Source organism: Suillus paluster (assembly GCF_016628075.1).
Source record: "Suillus paluster strain FC165 chromosome Unknown EDB91scaffold_32, whole genome shotgun sequence".
NCBI classification, from domain to species: domain Eukaryota; kingdom Fungi; phylum Basidiomycota; class Agaricomycetes; order Boletales; family Suillaceae; genus Suillus; species Suillus paluster.
This window is the reverse complement of record NW_024537592.1, coordinates 53,742-69,157: the sequence shown is the minus strand read 5'-3', so window position 1 is coordinate 69,157 and position 15,416 is coordinate 53,742. Positions and strand designations below refer to the sequence as shown.

The 15,416-nt window shown below is 45.7% G+C and overlaps 7 protein-coding genes across 7 annotated transcripts; 1 reads left to right on the top strand and 6 right to left on the bottom strand.

Moving 5' to 3' along the window:
- Positions 1 to 152: 152 nt before the first annotated feature.
- On the bottom strand, positions 153 to 1,340 carry EDB91DRAFT_1223880 (uncharacterized protein; the record flags this gene model as incomplete). Its single annotated transcript, XM_041320946.1, has 4 exons — positions 976 to 1,340; positions 881 to 917; positions 708 to 821; positions 153 to 656 (listed from the first exon to the last, which is right to left on the bottom strand). The coding sequence occupies exons 1-4, from the start codon at positions 1,152 to 1,154 to the stop codon at positions 153 to 155; spliced, it is 834 nt and encodes a 277-aa protein (XP_041176310.1). The 5' UTR covers positions 1,155 to 1,340.
- A 2,387-nt stretch (positions 1,341 to 3,727) lies between these two features.
- Positions 3,728 to 5,720, top strand: EDB91DRAFT_1347607 (uncharacterized protein; the record flags this gene model as incomplete). Its single annotated transcript, XM_041325934.1, has 11 exons — positions 3,728 to 3,794; positions 3,845 to 3,864; positions 3,917 to 4,034; positions 4,094 to 4,123; positions 4,444 to 4,503; positions 4,562 to 4,696; positions 4,747 to 4,896; positions 4,923 to 4,983; positions 5,042 to 5,090; positions 5,146 to 5,573; positions 5,668 to 5,720. 10 exons carry the CDS (start codon positions 3,728 to 3,730, stop codon positions 5,347 to 5,349), a joined length of 894 nt encoding a protein of 297 aa, XP_041176309.1. The 3' UTR covers positions 5,350 to 5,573; positions 5,668 to 5,720.
- Positions 5,721 to 6,040: 320 nt separating this feature from the next.
- Positions 6,041 to 6,567, bottom strand: EDB91DRAFT_1018697 (uncharacterized protein; the record flags this gene model as incomplete). The annotated part of the gene is made up of 4 exons (XM_041312525.1): positions 6,041 to 6,184; positions 6,236 to 6,348; positions 6,404 to 6,444; positions 6,503 to 6,567. Coding segments are annotated over 4 exons (363 nt in total), but the record flags the coding sequence as incomplete, so codon positions are not given.
- EDB91DRAFT_453561 (uncharacterized protein) lies at positions 6,422 to 7,102 on the bottom strand. The gene is made up of 3 exons (XM_041327310.1): positions 6,924 to 7,102; positions 6,503 to 6,865; positions 6,422 to 6,444 (listed from the first exon to the last, which is right to left on the bottom strand). Exons 1-2 carry the CDS (start codon positions 6,963 to 6,965, stop codon positions 6,599 to 6,601), a joined length of 309 nt encoding a protein of 102 aa, XP_041176307.1. The 5' UTR covers positions 6,966 to 7,102; the 3' UTR covers positions 6,422 to 6,444; positions 6,503 to 6,598.
- A 1,838-nt stretch (positions 7,103 to 8,940) lies between these two features.
- Positions 8,941 to 10,509, bottom strand: EDB91DRAFT_1082731 (uncharacterized protein; the record flags this gene model as incomplete). Its single annotated transcript, XM_041315535.1, has 8 exons — positions 8,941 to 9,061; positions 9,117 to 9,271; positions 9,328 to 9,522; positions 9,571 to 9,709; positions 9,756 to 9,946; positions 9,997 to 10,105; positions 10,157 to 10,291; positions 10,352 to 10,509. 8 exons carry the CDS (start codon positions 10,507 to 10,509, stop codon positions 8,941 to 8,943), a joined length of 1,203 nt encoding a protein of 400 aa, XP_041176306.1.
- A 1,687-nt stretch (positions 10,510 to 12,196) lies between these two features.
- EDB91DRAFT_1054634 (uncharacterized protein) lies at positions 12,197 to 12,358 on the bottom strand (the record flags this gene model as incomplete). Its single annotated transcript, XM_041313841.1, has 1 exon — positions 12,197 to 12,358. A coding segment is annotated over one exon (162 nt), but the record flags the coding sequence as incomplete, so codon positions are not given.
- Positions 12,359 to 14,255: 1,897 nt separating this feature from the next.
- EDB91DRAFT_1249253 (uncharacterized protein) lies at positions 14,256 to 15,113 on the bottom strand (the record flags this gene model as incomplete). Its single annotated transcript, XM_041323048.1, has 3 exons — positions 14,256 to 14,766; positions 14,817 to 15,007; positions 15,060 to 15,113. 3 exons carry the CDS (start codon positions 15,111 to 15,113, stop codon positions 14,256 to 14,258), a joined length of 756 nt encoding a protein of 251 aa, XP_041176304.1.
- Between the last annotated feature and the right edge of the window lie 303 nt (positions 15,114 to 15,416).

The following is a 15,416-nucleotide window of genomic DNA, read 5'->3' as shown; positions in this document are numbered from 1 at the left end:
TCACCCATGAATCGAGTCAGAACAAATCTATGACGGCAGCGTCAGTCACGTATTATGGACATGCCATACATCGGCGGCGAAGCTAATACTAGTAATAGTCCCATCCAAGAAATAACATTAACGAAAACGATTGTCCTTTTGCCAAAAGTAGCCTAATTGCCTCGCGCAGCTGTGAGCATCATACCAAGGTTGATGAAGGCTTGGTTGAGCATCAGAAGGATTTGGGGACTCCCACTATCAGGTGTGGGTACGACTGCCGTGCCAGTAGGAACGACGATACCGCTTGCTGCACCTGTGTTGTAATTGGTGGATGAAGTCGTAGTTATATTGGACGTAGAATTGGTGATGGAGGTAGATGTGGTGGGTATAGATGATGTGGTTATGGTGGTAGAGGGTGTGGAATAGCTTGTGGTAGTAGGTGGTGTCCAAGTAGTTGTGGGCGTTGTGGGCGTAGGAGTTGGTGTTGGTGTTGGAGTGGGGGTCGGCGTTGGCGTCGGTGTCGCCGCTGGCGTCCATTGGGAACTAGAGGATGTTGTAGGATTGTTGGTGCCATCATTAAACCACCATGATCCGTAAACGACGCCATCAGCTGCGGAAGCGAAGTAATTGAAAAGACCATCAGAGAAGTCAAGCCCGCCGTACGGGCACCCCATGCACTGAAAAAGGCGCGTAAATACAAGAGAGAAACGATACGCTGTTGGGCTCACTTCATCCATGATGGTAGCCTGGGCAGTTTTTCCTCCATAGGTAATGGTTATGGACTTGAAGCACTCTGGGCCCGGAAAACCAGCGCCAAATTGGAGGACGTTGAGGGCGACGATCTTGTCATAAAAATGAGCTTCGGAAATTTTATGGTAAGAAAATAATGGCTGGGACATACGAAATCACCCGGAGAGCTATACTGCCCACAAGCACCCCTTGAATCGAAAATAACATTAAGTTAAATAACTCAACAAGTAGTCCTGGTACACTCACAAGCCAACATCATAAAAGGTGAAACGCGCGTTGTCAAAAGAGCGTTTGTGCACGCCAACGTCTCCTCGCGCCCGCTGCGCGAGATCTTGATGACGGTCACGCTTCAGATGGCCATGCGTACTGGCAGTGGTGAATGACAGAAAGGTAGAAACGAAGAGGATGATTGCCGACACTAGCATTGAGTATTAGACGAAACGACGAGGGTTTCGCGTCACCGAAATATGTTTTTCTTTTCGAGGTATAGCAAAGGAGCGTATGCACAAGGGAGCGACTGGCGTACTGGGTACGAAACGGTGGTGGAAAGGATACAACGACTCGATGGAACAAAAGAAGGATCAAAACGAAAAGAAGCGCTAGCCAAGCCTAATAGCCAAGTAATTAAAATAGTTTAGCGATTTACATGCCAACATCATGTAAGTACCTGGGCGCCTTTTACAAACGACAAGAGGCCTGACCTGAACATGAAGGCGCCGTCGTCATGGGGGGCTTGTCTATACACTATTGGCGTGTAAGCTTCCCATGAGCTCGAACGCTGTCAGTCGATTGGACCTCGGTACATACAGAATACGAGAAGGAGGTTCATGCTGTGACCTGTCACATGTGAGCTAGTAAACAACGCCTAGATATTCGCCATTAACCTTCCACTTGTAGTGCAACGTAGCTAGCTTGTCATGTCACGGTATATATCTTCAATAACCAGTAAGGCTGGCATATCATTATAGGTATCATGATCTGCCAAAGACGAGATCGATAGAGCACTGCACTCGTTTCCCAATGCTTATCCTCATACAGATCTCCGTGCACGTTTCCTGGCAGGGCTTCCGCTGTGGATCTCACAACCCTCATTCTCACAACCGTCACGGAAACACGCACACGTGTGCCCCGCAGCATACACAAAGCTCTATGCACGCGCAACCCTCACTACCGCCCTCGGAGGACCCGCAAGACGACGAAGTTGTGCATCCCGCATGCATGGACGACATGATCTGGTCCCTCAGCCTCGATATCCTATCAGGGGCGGAGACCTGCAGGAGGAGGAGTACTCACGCATGGGGAGGAAGAGGGCTGAAGTCCATTCAAGATTGGAGAGTGCGAGCTAGCGACATAAAATGAAATGAAATGTATTTCAAAAATATACAGACAAAGAGGACGTACAAATACAGAAATTTGATGCATTCTCGACCGAGACCCACGCTAACAGCACGATGTGCTGGCTTTCGCTCATGGGTGAGAGCGCGGTGCAGAATATCGGACCGTGACGCAGGCTTGGCACTCGGAAATTACCGGTCACAAGTAAATCATCTGCAAGTGCACTAAGTAGCAGCTCGCACTCCTGTCACGGTGCCCTGGCGAGCAAGACACTACTGATAACTCCGAGATAACTACCTTAGTCAAACAAATTCGTCAGGAGGTCGTAGTGAAGCAGAAGCAATCGTCCGTGACACACTTCCTGTGCTCGATTCCCACCGCCAGTGAGTTCATCACGAAGCTTGATCAATAATCATTGAAGGGTGACTGAAAGCCCTAAGCTGCTTGTTTCTGATTCGCTGACCTATGCGCGATGTGATGAGATGTTATTCTAGATTTTGACTATTCGTATACGAGGTGGAACCATCAAAGTGCAGTGTGGCTCTCATAGCCTGCCCATGATATTGCTGCGCATAGAAGCATAATAAAGATCCGACGATGAGTTCTTTTCTAATGATCATCCGAGTCATCTCAATCTTACACTCACAGCATTCTCGTGTGCACTGACTCAATTCGGAACAGTAGAAGAACATGATGGCCATCGACACGACCTTGTACAATCAGAAGAATAAGAAGTCGGGCTTCCTGCACAGTCATGCAGGCCCACAGATGCGTCCGAGTATTCTTGTCCTCTCTGCGTCCTCTCATTTGTTTTGACCTAGAACTGGTGTCGTACATTCAACTGATATGAATCAGGATCCTGGGTGTGTGATGTATCACAATCGCATCTACTACACGATGCATTAAGTGCAGCGCATTTTCACACCCACCATCTTGGCATCCTGATCATATGATGAGAGAGGAGATGCGGTCGAGGCGACAGATGTTATAATGATGATGATCAGCAGCAGCAGTGGGCATTGAGGGGTCTAGAGGAAGGTGAGACAGGTATGCTACATTTGCTCCATGTCGACCATGGTGTCATATCATACCGACAGAATGGGACCTTGTTCATAGAGCTGTTACGCCCATCGCGCTCGGCCAGCATGGATTGAGAGAGTCCAGATGGCCTCATCGAGAATTACCATCAAGAAGGCAGGGTTTCAACTTGTTAATGATCACTTGATACTTAGACCTGTGCAAGAACATCTCGAGAATGGCGTTGGAAATAAGTCCCTGATATCACGAACAACTATTTGAATTTTCCCGGTCCGCAAACATTCCCTGTGCGTGAGACTGATTTCAGTTTCATTCAAATTGAGGACTTCAACTGTCTACTTAATTTCACACCGCAGTCCTTACACCAGTCAAGGGCCTTGAGGCAAGGCCGAATTCCGTCCCCATCATCATCATGTCGATTTGGCGATACAAGTGCCGTGCGGTGGTATATATATGTAGCACAAATGCCGTCGCTATATGACCACCAAGTTCGCCACTCACTCACACACATCCCTCGGATATGACCTTTGTTTCAAATGATCCCGGCTGGTGGCCAGTAATCAATTGACGCTCTTTCTTCAGCTATTATGTAGGTTAGTGAAGGTCTAGTAGGATGATGTCGGTGATGTCTCGATCTAACCTGGACTGTGGTTCCACAGTTGCCGCCTCTGCCATAATGGTATACGATTGGGGTGAGCATGATAGCATTGCAGAAACACTGGCATCCTCATGATATTTCCAGCGCTAACATTCGGACAAGAGGTAGGTTCATGCAATTACCGAAGTGGCTGTCTTGCTAAGAATGGCTCTATAGGTTGAACTGGTCTGGGTAAGCAGAGTCCCATCACCATCACCATCAAAAGAAGAAGAGGATGATACTATTTTCGGAACAGATGCAACGCTGGTCCCTCATGACGGTTATGTATCTCATTGTACGTGGGTTGTGTTATAAGCACAGGTGGCAAGTTACGCTGACGCCAAAACATTCTAGACGCGCTATGCTGGGATACCATTACACCATGTACGTTCGTAAGACTAACGAGGTGGTGCTGTGCTAATAAGCCATCCCACGATTAGTATTTACATTATGTGTATGTCTCATGCACCTTACTATTGTTTTGTTCTGACTGGCAGCATACAGCGGAACTTCCATCGATCTCGTTGACGGATGCAGTGAGTAATGTTCTGATGCTTGCCATTCCCAACCAATTAACTGCACTCCTATGTAGGGGTGAGCGAGATTTTTGACCTGCTCGTTGGTTCACTATATTGACTACCACAGGTGTCAGTTTCGTTGGAGTGTTTTATCATATGAGGGCGATCACTGACTTTCTATTTCAGGCGATATTAAGTACTCTGCAATGTCTTGGACAAATGTAATCACAGCTGTCATGCTGGATGGTGAGCTACGCAGCTGCAATACCCCAGTGATATCGACTACACTGACACACCATGCAAGTCATCATGATTGCTCGGTTACATGCCATGTATCAGGGATCTAGAAAGATGCTTATATTTCTCATCGTTAGCTTCTTGGCTGTCAACATTGCCTGCATAGTGATTACTGCAATAGTGCTTCAATATGTTGCATCGGGTAAGCTTTAGTTATATATCAAAGAACTAGGCTGACTGGACGAATATCAGAGGAGTATGTCCTCTCCGGTGCCCATACGTGCTACTATACCTTATGGGGAGACACTGTATTTCTGATTCAGATGACTTGGATACTCACCCTTATATGGGAGGTCCTCGCACTGTGTCTTGCGGTCTGGATTGCTGTGAAACACTTCTGCGGTCTGCGACAACTTGACAATCGACAGGATTGACCATCGGGGACGTTTTCACAGTGTTGATGAAATCTCATGTGCTTTACTTTGCAAGGTGACTTTGTAATTTGAATGCGGTGATCTTTTTCTCGCTAAAGTTCCACGCGTGCTAGCTTTGCTGCTGTTGCTGCTCTCCAGCTTGGCGGGTTCTCTCCAATAATTGTACGCTGATCCGTCACTGACCTCTGATTTTCACCATTACTCATCATTTCTATAGAACTCGGATTCCGTGGGAGTCGTGATATATGATGCTTTTCTTCAAGTTTTTTCGGTCGTGCAGATGTTTATGCTGGGACCGCGCCTCATCCTTAGCGTTCGGGAAGTTCACGCTAAGCTCGTGGCCGTCTCCGACACAGCAACTGACATGGCTTCAATTGTCTTCGAGGAGCGCGTACACGTGTCAACTAACAATAGTGTGTAGCATGAGAGATACTTATTGGGTTCTCTGAAAGAGCAGGAGGATAGTTTCGTGGCGGTATCTATGTATGTTATTCGGTGTTCCAAAGTGTATATGCCAAGATTCAGAGTGACGGTTATCTTTGTCAAGTAAACCCCCCCACCAGATTTACGGAGGTTGTTGCGATTGTTAGCTATATATAGTCAAATATGATATTTCAATTTGTTCACTGGTTCACTGATGCACAGGTGCATCCGAGACTCGAGTATTCTTGTCCTCTCTGCGTCCTCTCATTTGTTTTGACCTTGAAATGGTGTCGTACATTCAACTGATATGAATCAGGATCCTGGCTGTGTGATGTATCACAATTGCATCTACTACACGATGCATTAAGGGTAGCGCGTTTTCACGCCCACCATCTTGGCATCCTTATCATATGATGAGGGAGGAGATGCGGTCGAGGCGACAGATGTTATAATGATGATGATCAGCAACAGCAGCAGTGAGCATTGAGGGGTCTAGAGGAAGGTGGGACAGGTATGTTACATTCGCTCCATGCCGCCGACCCATGGTGTCATTATCATACCGACAGAATGGGACCTTGTTCAGAGAGCTGTTACGCCCATCGCGCTCGGCCAACATGGATGAGAGAGTGTAGATGGCCTCATCAAGAATTACCATCAAGAAGGCAGGGTTTCAATTTGTTAATGATCATCCATTGGGAACTAGAGGATGTTGTAGGGTTGTTGGTGCCATCATTAAACCACCATGATCCGTAAACGACGCCATCAGCTGCGGAAGCGAAGTAATTGAAAAGACCATCAGAGAAGTCAAGCCCGCCGTACGGGCACCCCATGCACTGAAAAAGGCGCGCAAATACAAGAAAGAAACGATATGCTGTTGAGCTCACTTCATCCATGATGGTAGCCTGGGCAGTTTTTCCTCCATAGGTAATGGTTATGGACTTGAAGCACTCTGGGCCCGGAAAACCAGCGCCAATTGGAGGACGTTGAGGGCGACGATCTTGTCATAAAAATGAGTTTCGGAAATTTTATGGCAAGAAAATAATGGCTGGGACATACGAAATCACCCGGAGAGCTATACTGCCCACAAGCACCCCTTGAATCGAAAATAACATTAAGTTCAATAGCTCAACAAGTAGTCCTAGTACACTCACAAGCCAACATCATAAAAGGTGAAACGCGCGTTGTCAAAAGAGCGTTTGTGCACGCCAACGTCTCCTCATGCCCACTGCGCGAGATCTTGATGACGGTCACGCTTCAGATGGCCATGCGTACTGGCAGTGGTGAATGACAGAAAGGTAGAAATGAAGAGGATGATTGCCGACACTAGCATTGAGTATCAGATGAAACAACGAGGGTTTCGCGTCACCGAAATATGTTTTTCTTTTCGAGGAATAGCAAAGGAGCGTATGCACAAGGGAGCGACTGGCGTACTGGGTACGAAACGGTGGTGGAAAGGATACAACGACTCGATGGAACAAAAGAAGGATCAAAACGAAAAGAAGCGCTAGCCAAGCCTAATAGCCAAGTAATTAAAATAGTTTAGCGATTTACATGCCAACATCATGTAAGTACCTGGGCGCCTTTTACAAACGATAAGAGGCCTGACCTGAACATGAAGGCGCCGTCGTCATGGGGGGCCTGTCTATACGCTATTGGCGTGTAAGCTTCCCATGAGCTCGAACGCTGTCAGTCGATTGGACCTCGGTACATACAGAATACGAGAAGGAGGTTCATGCTGTGACCTGTCACATGTGAGCTAGTAAACAATGCCTCAATATTCGCCATTAACCTTCCACCATCAGTGAACTGCCGGAGACCTGGGAAGGGCATATATTCCATCATATAATCAATAATCACCAGCATCTGTATAATTCTGCTATGAGTTATCACAATGTCATACTTAGCTTTATAGTTGAAAGATGAGTTTTTAATCAACATGCACAGTTTTGCAAATTGCCAAAAAGTCATAGACTAGTTTCACTCCAAATCACGTTGTAGATGTAGCAAAAGCTAATGGTCTGTCTCAATGATTCACAGCCCCCACTTCGGGACCAACGTCTACTATTTGGACGGTAAGGCCAGAAGTCAGTATCTTGCGGTCACCAATACTCTGTGCGCCAATCGCACAAGAACTAAGTTATACGAACCTTCGTGTTTTTCGACTGTATGTTTTGAATGTGCAATTTTGGTCAGTGGAGTGTCATTGGATACTCCATATGAAATTGCTTTAGATTTACATCAACAACACATTTCCATGGTGTAGTTACTTCACTAGAGGATTGCCAATAGTAGGTCTTGGTTGACCTTAGCACCCCGTTTGCCGTTTGATTCACGTCTTATCCACTGTGCAATCGCCAGTAAAGTTGAATGTGTTTTGCCGCACTACAGTACAATTTTGGTGTGGGCATAGACAAGGTAAATATATTGACTCTCCCATGTATGACGAGTGGGGCTGTGATGTCGCTATATTCAACCATTGCTGCGACCTCGCAGACCTACAATTTTATTTATTCTCACCTCATTATCCGTGAAATCGGTGGTCTGTGTGCCCTGCTGAAGTAATTGTTTGTGTGGGCATTTGGGAGCCTTGGTTATTCCATTTGTCGATGGGACAAATATTTCATCGCTGTGCAATCCTAGGCGTTGGTGCCAACCTCCCAATAAGTGAGAAATTGACTTAGAAGTCTGCAGACGAAAGATCATATCCCGACTACCTCATGTGTCAACTGCATTTTGTATCATTACACGTTGACAAATCTCGCCTGTGAATAGGAATGGTGCGTCGAGAATTTTGTCACCACACTAATACATATTTCCTGTGTGCGACCTGAATGAGGCTAGGCAGTACATAAATACATATTATGATGCTGCATTTTATATAATCACACGTCAACAAATCTCGCCTGTGAATAGGAATGGTGTGTCGAGAATTTTGTCACTGCGCTAATACACATTCCTTCCACATATCACCATTCTTGCGCTACTTCCCCTCTCCTTGCACCTCCATACTTTCTGTCTGTAGATAGGAATAATGAGTAGGATGATATCACTTCGGATTTATACAATATTTTCTCTTTTGATAGGAATGAAGTCCATGACATACATGTATCACCACAGTCTTGCTGCTTTTTGTGACTTCTCGAGTCTATACTCACTGTCTGTGATGTGAACGGTGAGCAGCAAATATGGATATCACCACTTCCATGCTGTATATCCGCAATTCAGATGTTCAAACTATATGCACATGGATCTGACATCTCCAGCCTCAGTTACATCATTCATAATACGTCCATGAATTAATAAGATTGTAAGTATGGCTCTCTCCCATAGCGCGAGGGCGAATAGTATATCTAAGCCTAGTGATCTGAGGCCTGAGAATAATATATCGCATCTCAGACACATTATACAGTGCCAGAGGGAGCTTCACACTACACAAGCATTTTGAAAATCATCACATTAAAAACGGCAAACTGCAACTACATTAATTAGGTATACTTGATTGTCCAGATGTATAAGAAAATGATGGTTAAGGTGATATCAAAAATACCAAGGTAGTAGACGCTGCCAAGTAGCTGGCACGAGAAAAAAATCAGTCTGAATCGAAAGTGGCATCATCCATTTGTGCTCGTTGCCTGGCTAGTGCATTTATGGACATCTTAGCCTTCGCCCTGTCACTGAGTTCCACATGACGACTTGTTCCAAAGACCTTCCTGACTTGGAGAGACAGAAATTAGTTGAGGACTGTTAAGCATGTGAACAATGCACCTTGTCCACCATGTCAGGAGTTGCTCAACTTTTCGGTGTGCTGCACGACCAGGGGGCCATTCGAAAAAGTCTACAATGGTTTGCCAAAATGGGATGTAGTCGAAATCACTGTCGATAGAGCACCACGAGGTCACAGAAGAAAGGGCGAATCGCAGCTAGTTACCCAATATTAGTGTTTGGCAAGGAATTAGACAAAGCCTCTATTACTTACTTGACATGACACGTAGGCAATTGAACGGGGAGTGACTTTATGCATCTTGATTATTTGCGCTACGTGCATCTTAACTTTCTTGCCAGAATACAAATCCTTATTGACACATCGGTTATTAGCAATAATATCGGCCCTGTTACCTTCATCCACGACCTCCTTGGCAGAGGAGGGAGACGTGAATATAGCTTTGAAGGCCTGCTAAACGTTAGATCTTTGTCGAGCTCTAAACCGGATATGACAAACCTGAACTAAAAGACTGCTCTTGAAGAGGCCCTCCTCCAGATTGTTCTGATCAGCCGTGTACTTTTTGTACAGGAAATCTGGCCAGGACATTTCCGTCATGACATAGCCGTCTGCACAATCCCTGATTCCTGTTCTGACGCTGGTAGACGGTCAGTATGATGAAAAAAGTTGAATAAGATAGTTACATTGGGTTGCTCCAGTCCAGCTCGGTTGGGAAAAGTAGTCTACCACACGCATCATTGACGAATCCACGACAGCTTTTGTCATCGGGGTCAACAGGGGGATTAGGTTTCAGTTCACGATTAACACAGTCAGCAACGAGGCTCTTGAGCTTTGAGGTGTCATCTCCTCGAGCACCATCAGCCCCCTGCCTGAGCTATATAACAACTGAGTAGAAGGTAAAATATTTATATAGGAAAATCATACCTTTTTTAACATCTCCATGTACTCGTTGTACTCCATCTCTGAAGCCCTTCGGTGAAACCATGAGAAGGTGTTGTTAAGGGCGATGTATCCAAATTGCAAATGCTCCTGACTGTGAGGACGGACTGGTAAAATGATAGCAAATACAAGGTGAAAGACTTACTCGACGGTTACATTTTCGTCTGACTGATGGTCATCGCATCTCCTATCATTCTCGGTTATGAGATCTTCAAGGGGATCATACAATGTAACTGTGCGTCTGATGGCCCTTCCCTTGAACACGTAGTAATTTGTCTCCCTGAGTCACAATCATGGTGAGTGAACTGAACTAGGCATACTGCTGTGGTGACGCTCATACCTTTGTTTGAATGCCTGCCCCGATTCCAGCACCTGTAGTTTTTCTTCTAACTCAGCGATTTTCCGCCTTTGGTGAGCACCCTCAGATGTCGGCACTGATATTGATTGTGACGATCTTTGGGATTGGGGGATGTCCTCCACCGTGCTTGGCTGGGACATGGATTCGGACTTCCACAGTGAGAAGGGAACGAAAGATCAATCAAGCTTACTGGAGGTGAGGATATGAGGCAGGAGGTGCGGATAGGCAAGTTGATGCAGCTCCTGCTGCCGCGGCTTTATATGGTCGCTGTCTGACTCGGCGGATGTCAAGAAAGGCAGTTATCAAATAAATATATGTTGGAGTCCATCGAGTCAGTGGGATGATGTGAACTATGAAGTTCTTTGTAGCGAGCAGAAGCACAGTAGCAGAATCGAGTATGGTACTGCCAGTGGCGTCAGGACTCAGCGGACTAGTGGTAACAAGCTGTAATGGGCTGTAGCTGTAGTGCTAAGCTATTTAGAGTTAAAATGTATTTTTAATCAGATTCACGGAACTGGGAACCGATTTCGGACTCGAGCGCTACTCATCTTCGCTTCGTAAATGGAGTGGATTGATCGTTCAAAAACGAGAAAACTTATATTAGAGAATATGGAAGATAGATCTGATTGTGAACGGCAAAGCAAACTGCGTAGTAGAACTACAATAATGCCGTTGATAGGCATATCGCAAGGAGGACTCACTGAAGGCAAGAACCCAACGAGGTGGCATGCCCCCGATTGAGGTAACGATCAAGCGTACTTCATCAGATTTCCGAAATAGAGTAAAGTCACGGTGGCCAAGCTTTTGCAGTTCCAACTTGAAGGTTCACTAAGTGAGTTGCATCAGAAAAGAACAGTAAATTTATCTGGTTCGAAGGACTACAAGGGTACAGTCGACTGAGTCCAAACGAATTAGAGGCAGTCTGGATGGTGTTCCGTAGCATTAAAATGTCTTGCGAGTAATCCAGACAGAATAAATTTATCGGGTTTGAAGCAAGGACGACGAGGGTACAGTCGACTGAGTCCGAATGAATTAGAGGCAGTCTGGATGGTGTCCCGTAGCATTAAAATGATTCGTTGAATTCTGTTCTGGTGTGGGAGTGATGGCCTGGGGACATCATCAATATCATTGGAGGCATTCAGGTCCTCAGCTAGATGCTCGATATCATTGAAAGGCCTGGAAATCCTTCTCCTAGGAAGTGCGGGCGCTGCTGAAGTCGAGCAATCCTCAGTGAACTGCTGGAGACCTGGGAAGGGCATATATTCCATCATATAATCAATAATCACCAGCACTCACAGTTTAAACATAATTCCCGATGATATATTGCTTTGAGTACCTCCTTGGTAAAAATTGAGCATGTCCATCACAAGGCAGCGATGGCATTATCTGGCTTGCGGAGGAGCTTGGCGGATATCATAGTATTTCGGGTAAGACACTGTCTGAGGACAGTAGGCACGAGCATCACATGCAGGACGAAAACGAAACTCAAACCTGTACTTCTCATCAAGGTCGTCAGAAATTGAGGGCTTTTAGATGGGCTTGAACAATAGAAAGATTCGCGAATCCATTTCTTCACCACTCTCGGGTCAGGCCAGCTAAACCGTGCGGAAGAGGGTCAAATCGAGGTTCATAAAGATGCTTTGAATGAACATTGGCAGGTCTGGCGCGTGCAGTGGATGCAATGTGTGTGCACAAGCCCCACACAAACTTGCAGCAGAATCATGATGGATCAAGATGTAGAGTTGTTTATCTTTGTTTAATCCAGAAGCTTCCACCTGCCATATCGGTACTATGGGCACATAAATGTCCGAGTCTGTGTACTAAGTACTATCTGGAGCAGTCCCTGACATCAATATGCAATCCCATTTTTATGGGCCGACTGGAAGCTGCGACCAGCTCTCCCGACTCTCCTCGCTTCTGCTGCGATTCACGAATTTCCTCGGCATTCCCTCCCTTGTTGTCTATGAAGCTAGTCACGTCGAGTGTTATGACAGTAAGACTTATCTTTTAGTTTTGAATAAGCTTTCTGGACTGTTATGTCTTGCGCCTCATCGACATACCTGCCAGTGGTGTAGTCGATCAAGATCTAGACTCGGAGTTAGCCGGACAAGAGATCTACGTACTACAGACAACCAACCTGTTGACAAAATTTCGCAAGACCTTGAGCATCACATGCGTACTGAGTAGGATTGACTGGGATCCAATGATTCCGAGCAAAATGGCTCAATGGTAATAGTGAATGACAATTATAGCACAGCTGTCATTAATATGCAGTCTACATGGGTATAGTAGTATCAATACTACATGACACACGTGTAGGTTATGACAGCGGCTTGCTTCGTAGTACCTCTTCGCCATACTTAATAACATCAAGAACTGACTGCCATTCGGTGCCCATTTTCTCGTGACAGATACACTTGGTAATGGGAGCACCAGGCGGAGCCAGCTGCTTGGGCACACAATACAGAAGTATATTCTCCCTGTTACAGCCATTGTCGGAGTTGGTATCGACACTATCAAGCTTCTGCTTGCAATTGTTGTGAGTAACGTGTACTCGTATAACCTCGCTACCTACTCGATCTTTCTAATAGTATCTCATAAGTACTGCGAAGTCACATACAAAGACTGAAAACACACCTTCCTACTAGTAGCAGCTACAACTCTCGCGAGGTGCTCGCCGAGTGCGGCACCTCTGCATCTTGTGTGAGACTCATATGACTTCTCCTCATTGCCAGGGATCAATGGAAGCAGTGATTCAGACGCACATAATATGTCAGCACCGAGTTTAGAGGATTTTACATCTGGACTCAGAGCAGATAGAGGTATTGGAAGCTTCAAGTTCTGTCTGGATGGACTTGGAGGTGCAGGGAAGACAAAAGCCTGAGGGTCTGTGTATGACAGGTCAGGTGCCCAAGTTGGCAGCTGAGTATTAGTTGCACGAGAACTTTGTGTGCTATAACACATGACGGCTGGGTAGTTTGAAGTTGATAGTACGAGTGAAGCTTTGTCCAGTTGTAAGCCCGCTCTCTCTTATCGTTGTGAGCCATATACATTGTCACCATCGTGCGGGGGTGAGCTAACAAATGAGAGCCTAGTCTGTCTAAAATGGCTCAGTAGCGAAAAATTAAGGTTTTCAAACCTATCTTAGCCATGGGGTAATGTGAACTAGTATGAAGTCCTTTGTAGCACCAGTGGTAACAGTCAAGTACTACAGAATCAAGTTGTAATAGGATATAACGTACATAAACAAACACCGTTTTCAATATCATTATTGTGATCCCTGACATCTAACAGCGACTGGAAGTGCACCCATTCTGACATATCAGCAGATTCAATTGAATCCGGAGGTACCGTTCTACAGCAGTGATTCGTCAGAAACGAAATAGGTCATTAAAATAACTCACCTCGTTCATTGTTCACCGCCAGTGAAGTCCATCTGACCACTGTGACAATTATGATAAACATAAAATTCGAGCGAGAAAGTTTTAAGCAAACCCTATATTACAGCCATATATACTCCTATAGGCTAAGGTATGGTACTGTCAACTCAACATCAGCAAAAGCGGCTGAAATTTCGCCCAGTTTAAGTGTTAGAAATCAATTCAGTTCACCTGAGACTATACCAAACAGGGAATGTCAGGGATTGCAAAACGATAGTTTTTCAACAGGTCCAAACATTGATGAAGCCTCAAGGTCTAAACAGCCAACAGTACCGAGGTACGGTGACCATATTACGGTCCCATTTTGAAAGTCTCATTGTATCGACGTTCAAACAAGGGAGGAACGAACTCTGCTGTCGGACTGGCTACTGCGAGTCCGAACTGCATCCAAACTTTATCATTACTAGTCTGAATGATATGAAAAAAACACATCATACGAAACATGATTATGGTAGTAGCGCCCCCCCCAAACTTGAACTACCCTCCGAGGCGCCCCAGCCTGCACTCAAACCTGATGTAAAATAGAAATGGTTATTATGCTGCAGGTTGTCCTGCATAAATGGCGGCAGATCGCGATGATCCAACGTTTCCTCTCTGTAAGAGTGCGACTCCGGCGGAATGTGGTCACGGTATTCAGGTTGTGGCTGGAAGCCTGAAGGCGTTTCACCGCTGTAATAGAAGCCCTGCGAACTGCCATCGGGAACACATGGTGCATTTTGTGCAACCTGAGGGGAATCTACAAATCCACAAGGCTTGGGGTACCACAATGCATTAGACAACGAAGATGAAGATGATGCAAGTGTGTTTTGAGGTGTTAGTGATGGTACCGAGTTGGAAGATGGTGTTGATGCTGAGGTACTCACCACCGATCGGTATAGTTCCGACGAGGAGGACGGGACATATATATTGTATTTCTTGATAGGCAATGCTTCACCTGTGCGAGATCGAAGAGCCTTTCTGTAAACATAGCATCAATATGTATATATTTGCGTCTTAGACACACTTACAAACATTGTTCGTGGTGTGCGGTCATGCGGGGCAAGAACTCACCTTCGTCAAGCTCAGGGCTGTCTAAGTATTTTCTCATCGCATTCCAGATCCCAATTGCAACAGGTTGGAACTCGTGCGTAGAGAATGGCAGTACATTTTTGGATTTAGATAGCCGGCCTGTTGCAGCACGGCGAATAGCACAATTTAACTAGTGTCGACAGTGCATCAGTATCTGGCGGGTTTTTGATGAACGGACTCACCGCAGCACCTGAGAGCTCGTACATGTACCATGATAGGTTCAAGATCCTCGACATTGGGACATCAAGGAAAGGCGAGTTCCTTCCAAACCAAAAACCCTGATGAAAGTTGAAATAGGTTACGGCCGAAAACACAAGAATTTTCCTGCGGTCAGCATCCCAGCCATGCAAAAAATAGTTCCGGAGATTGTTTTCGTTCAACATGGTGTTTGCACGTGCAGCTACTATGTCTGCCATCTGGTCTTCTTCCAACATATTACCATCCACATATTGCAGTAACATATCTCCGTATTATACGAGTGAACGGACGTGCATAATATCCCATATGATATGGGCCAGCGGACCATGGGCCAAAGGTAG

Excerpts from the sequence above, each read along its gene's own strand:
- EDB91DRAFT_453561 (XM_041327310.1), bottom strand. The coding sequence starts at position 6,965 with ATGTTCAGGTCAGGCCTCTTATCGTTTGTAAAAGGCGCCCAG. Across the intron at positions 6,866-6,923 it reads CGTTTGTAAAAGGCGCCCAG|GCTTGGCTAGCGCTTCTTTT; the intron begins GTACTTACATGA and ends CTTGGCTATTAG.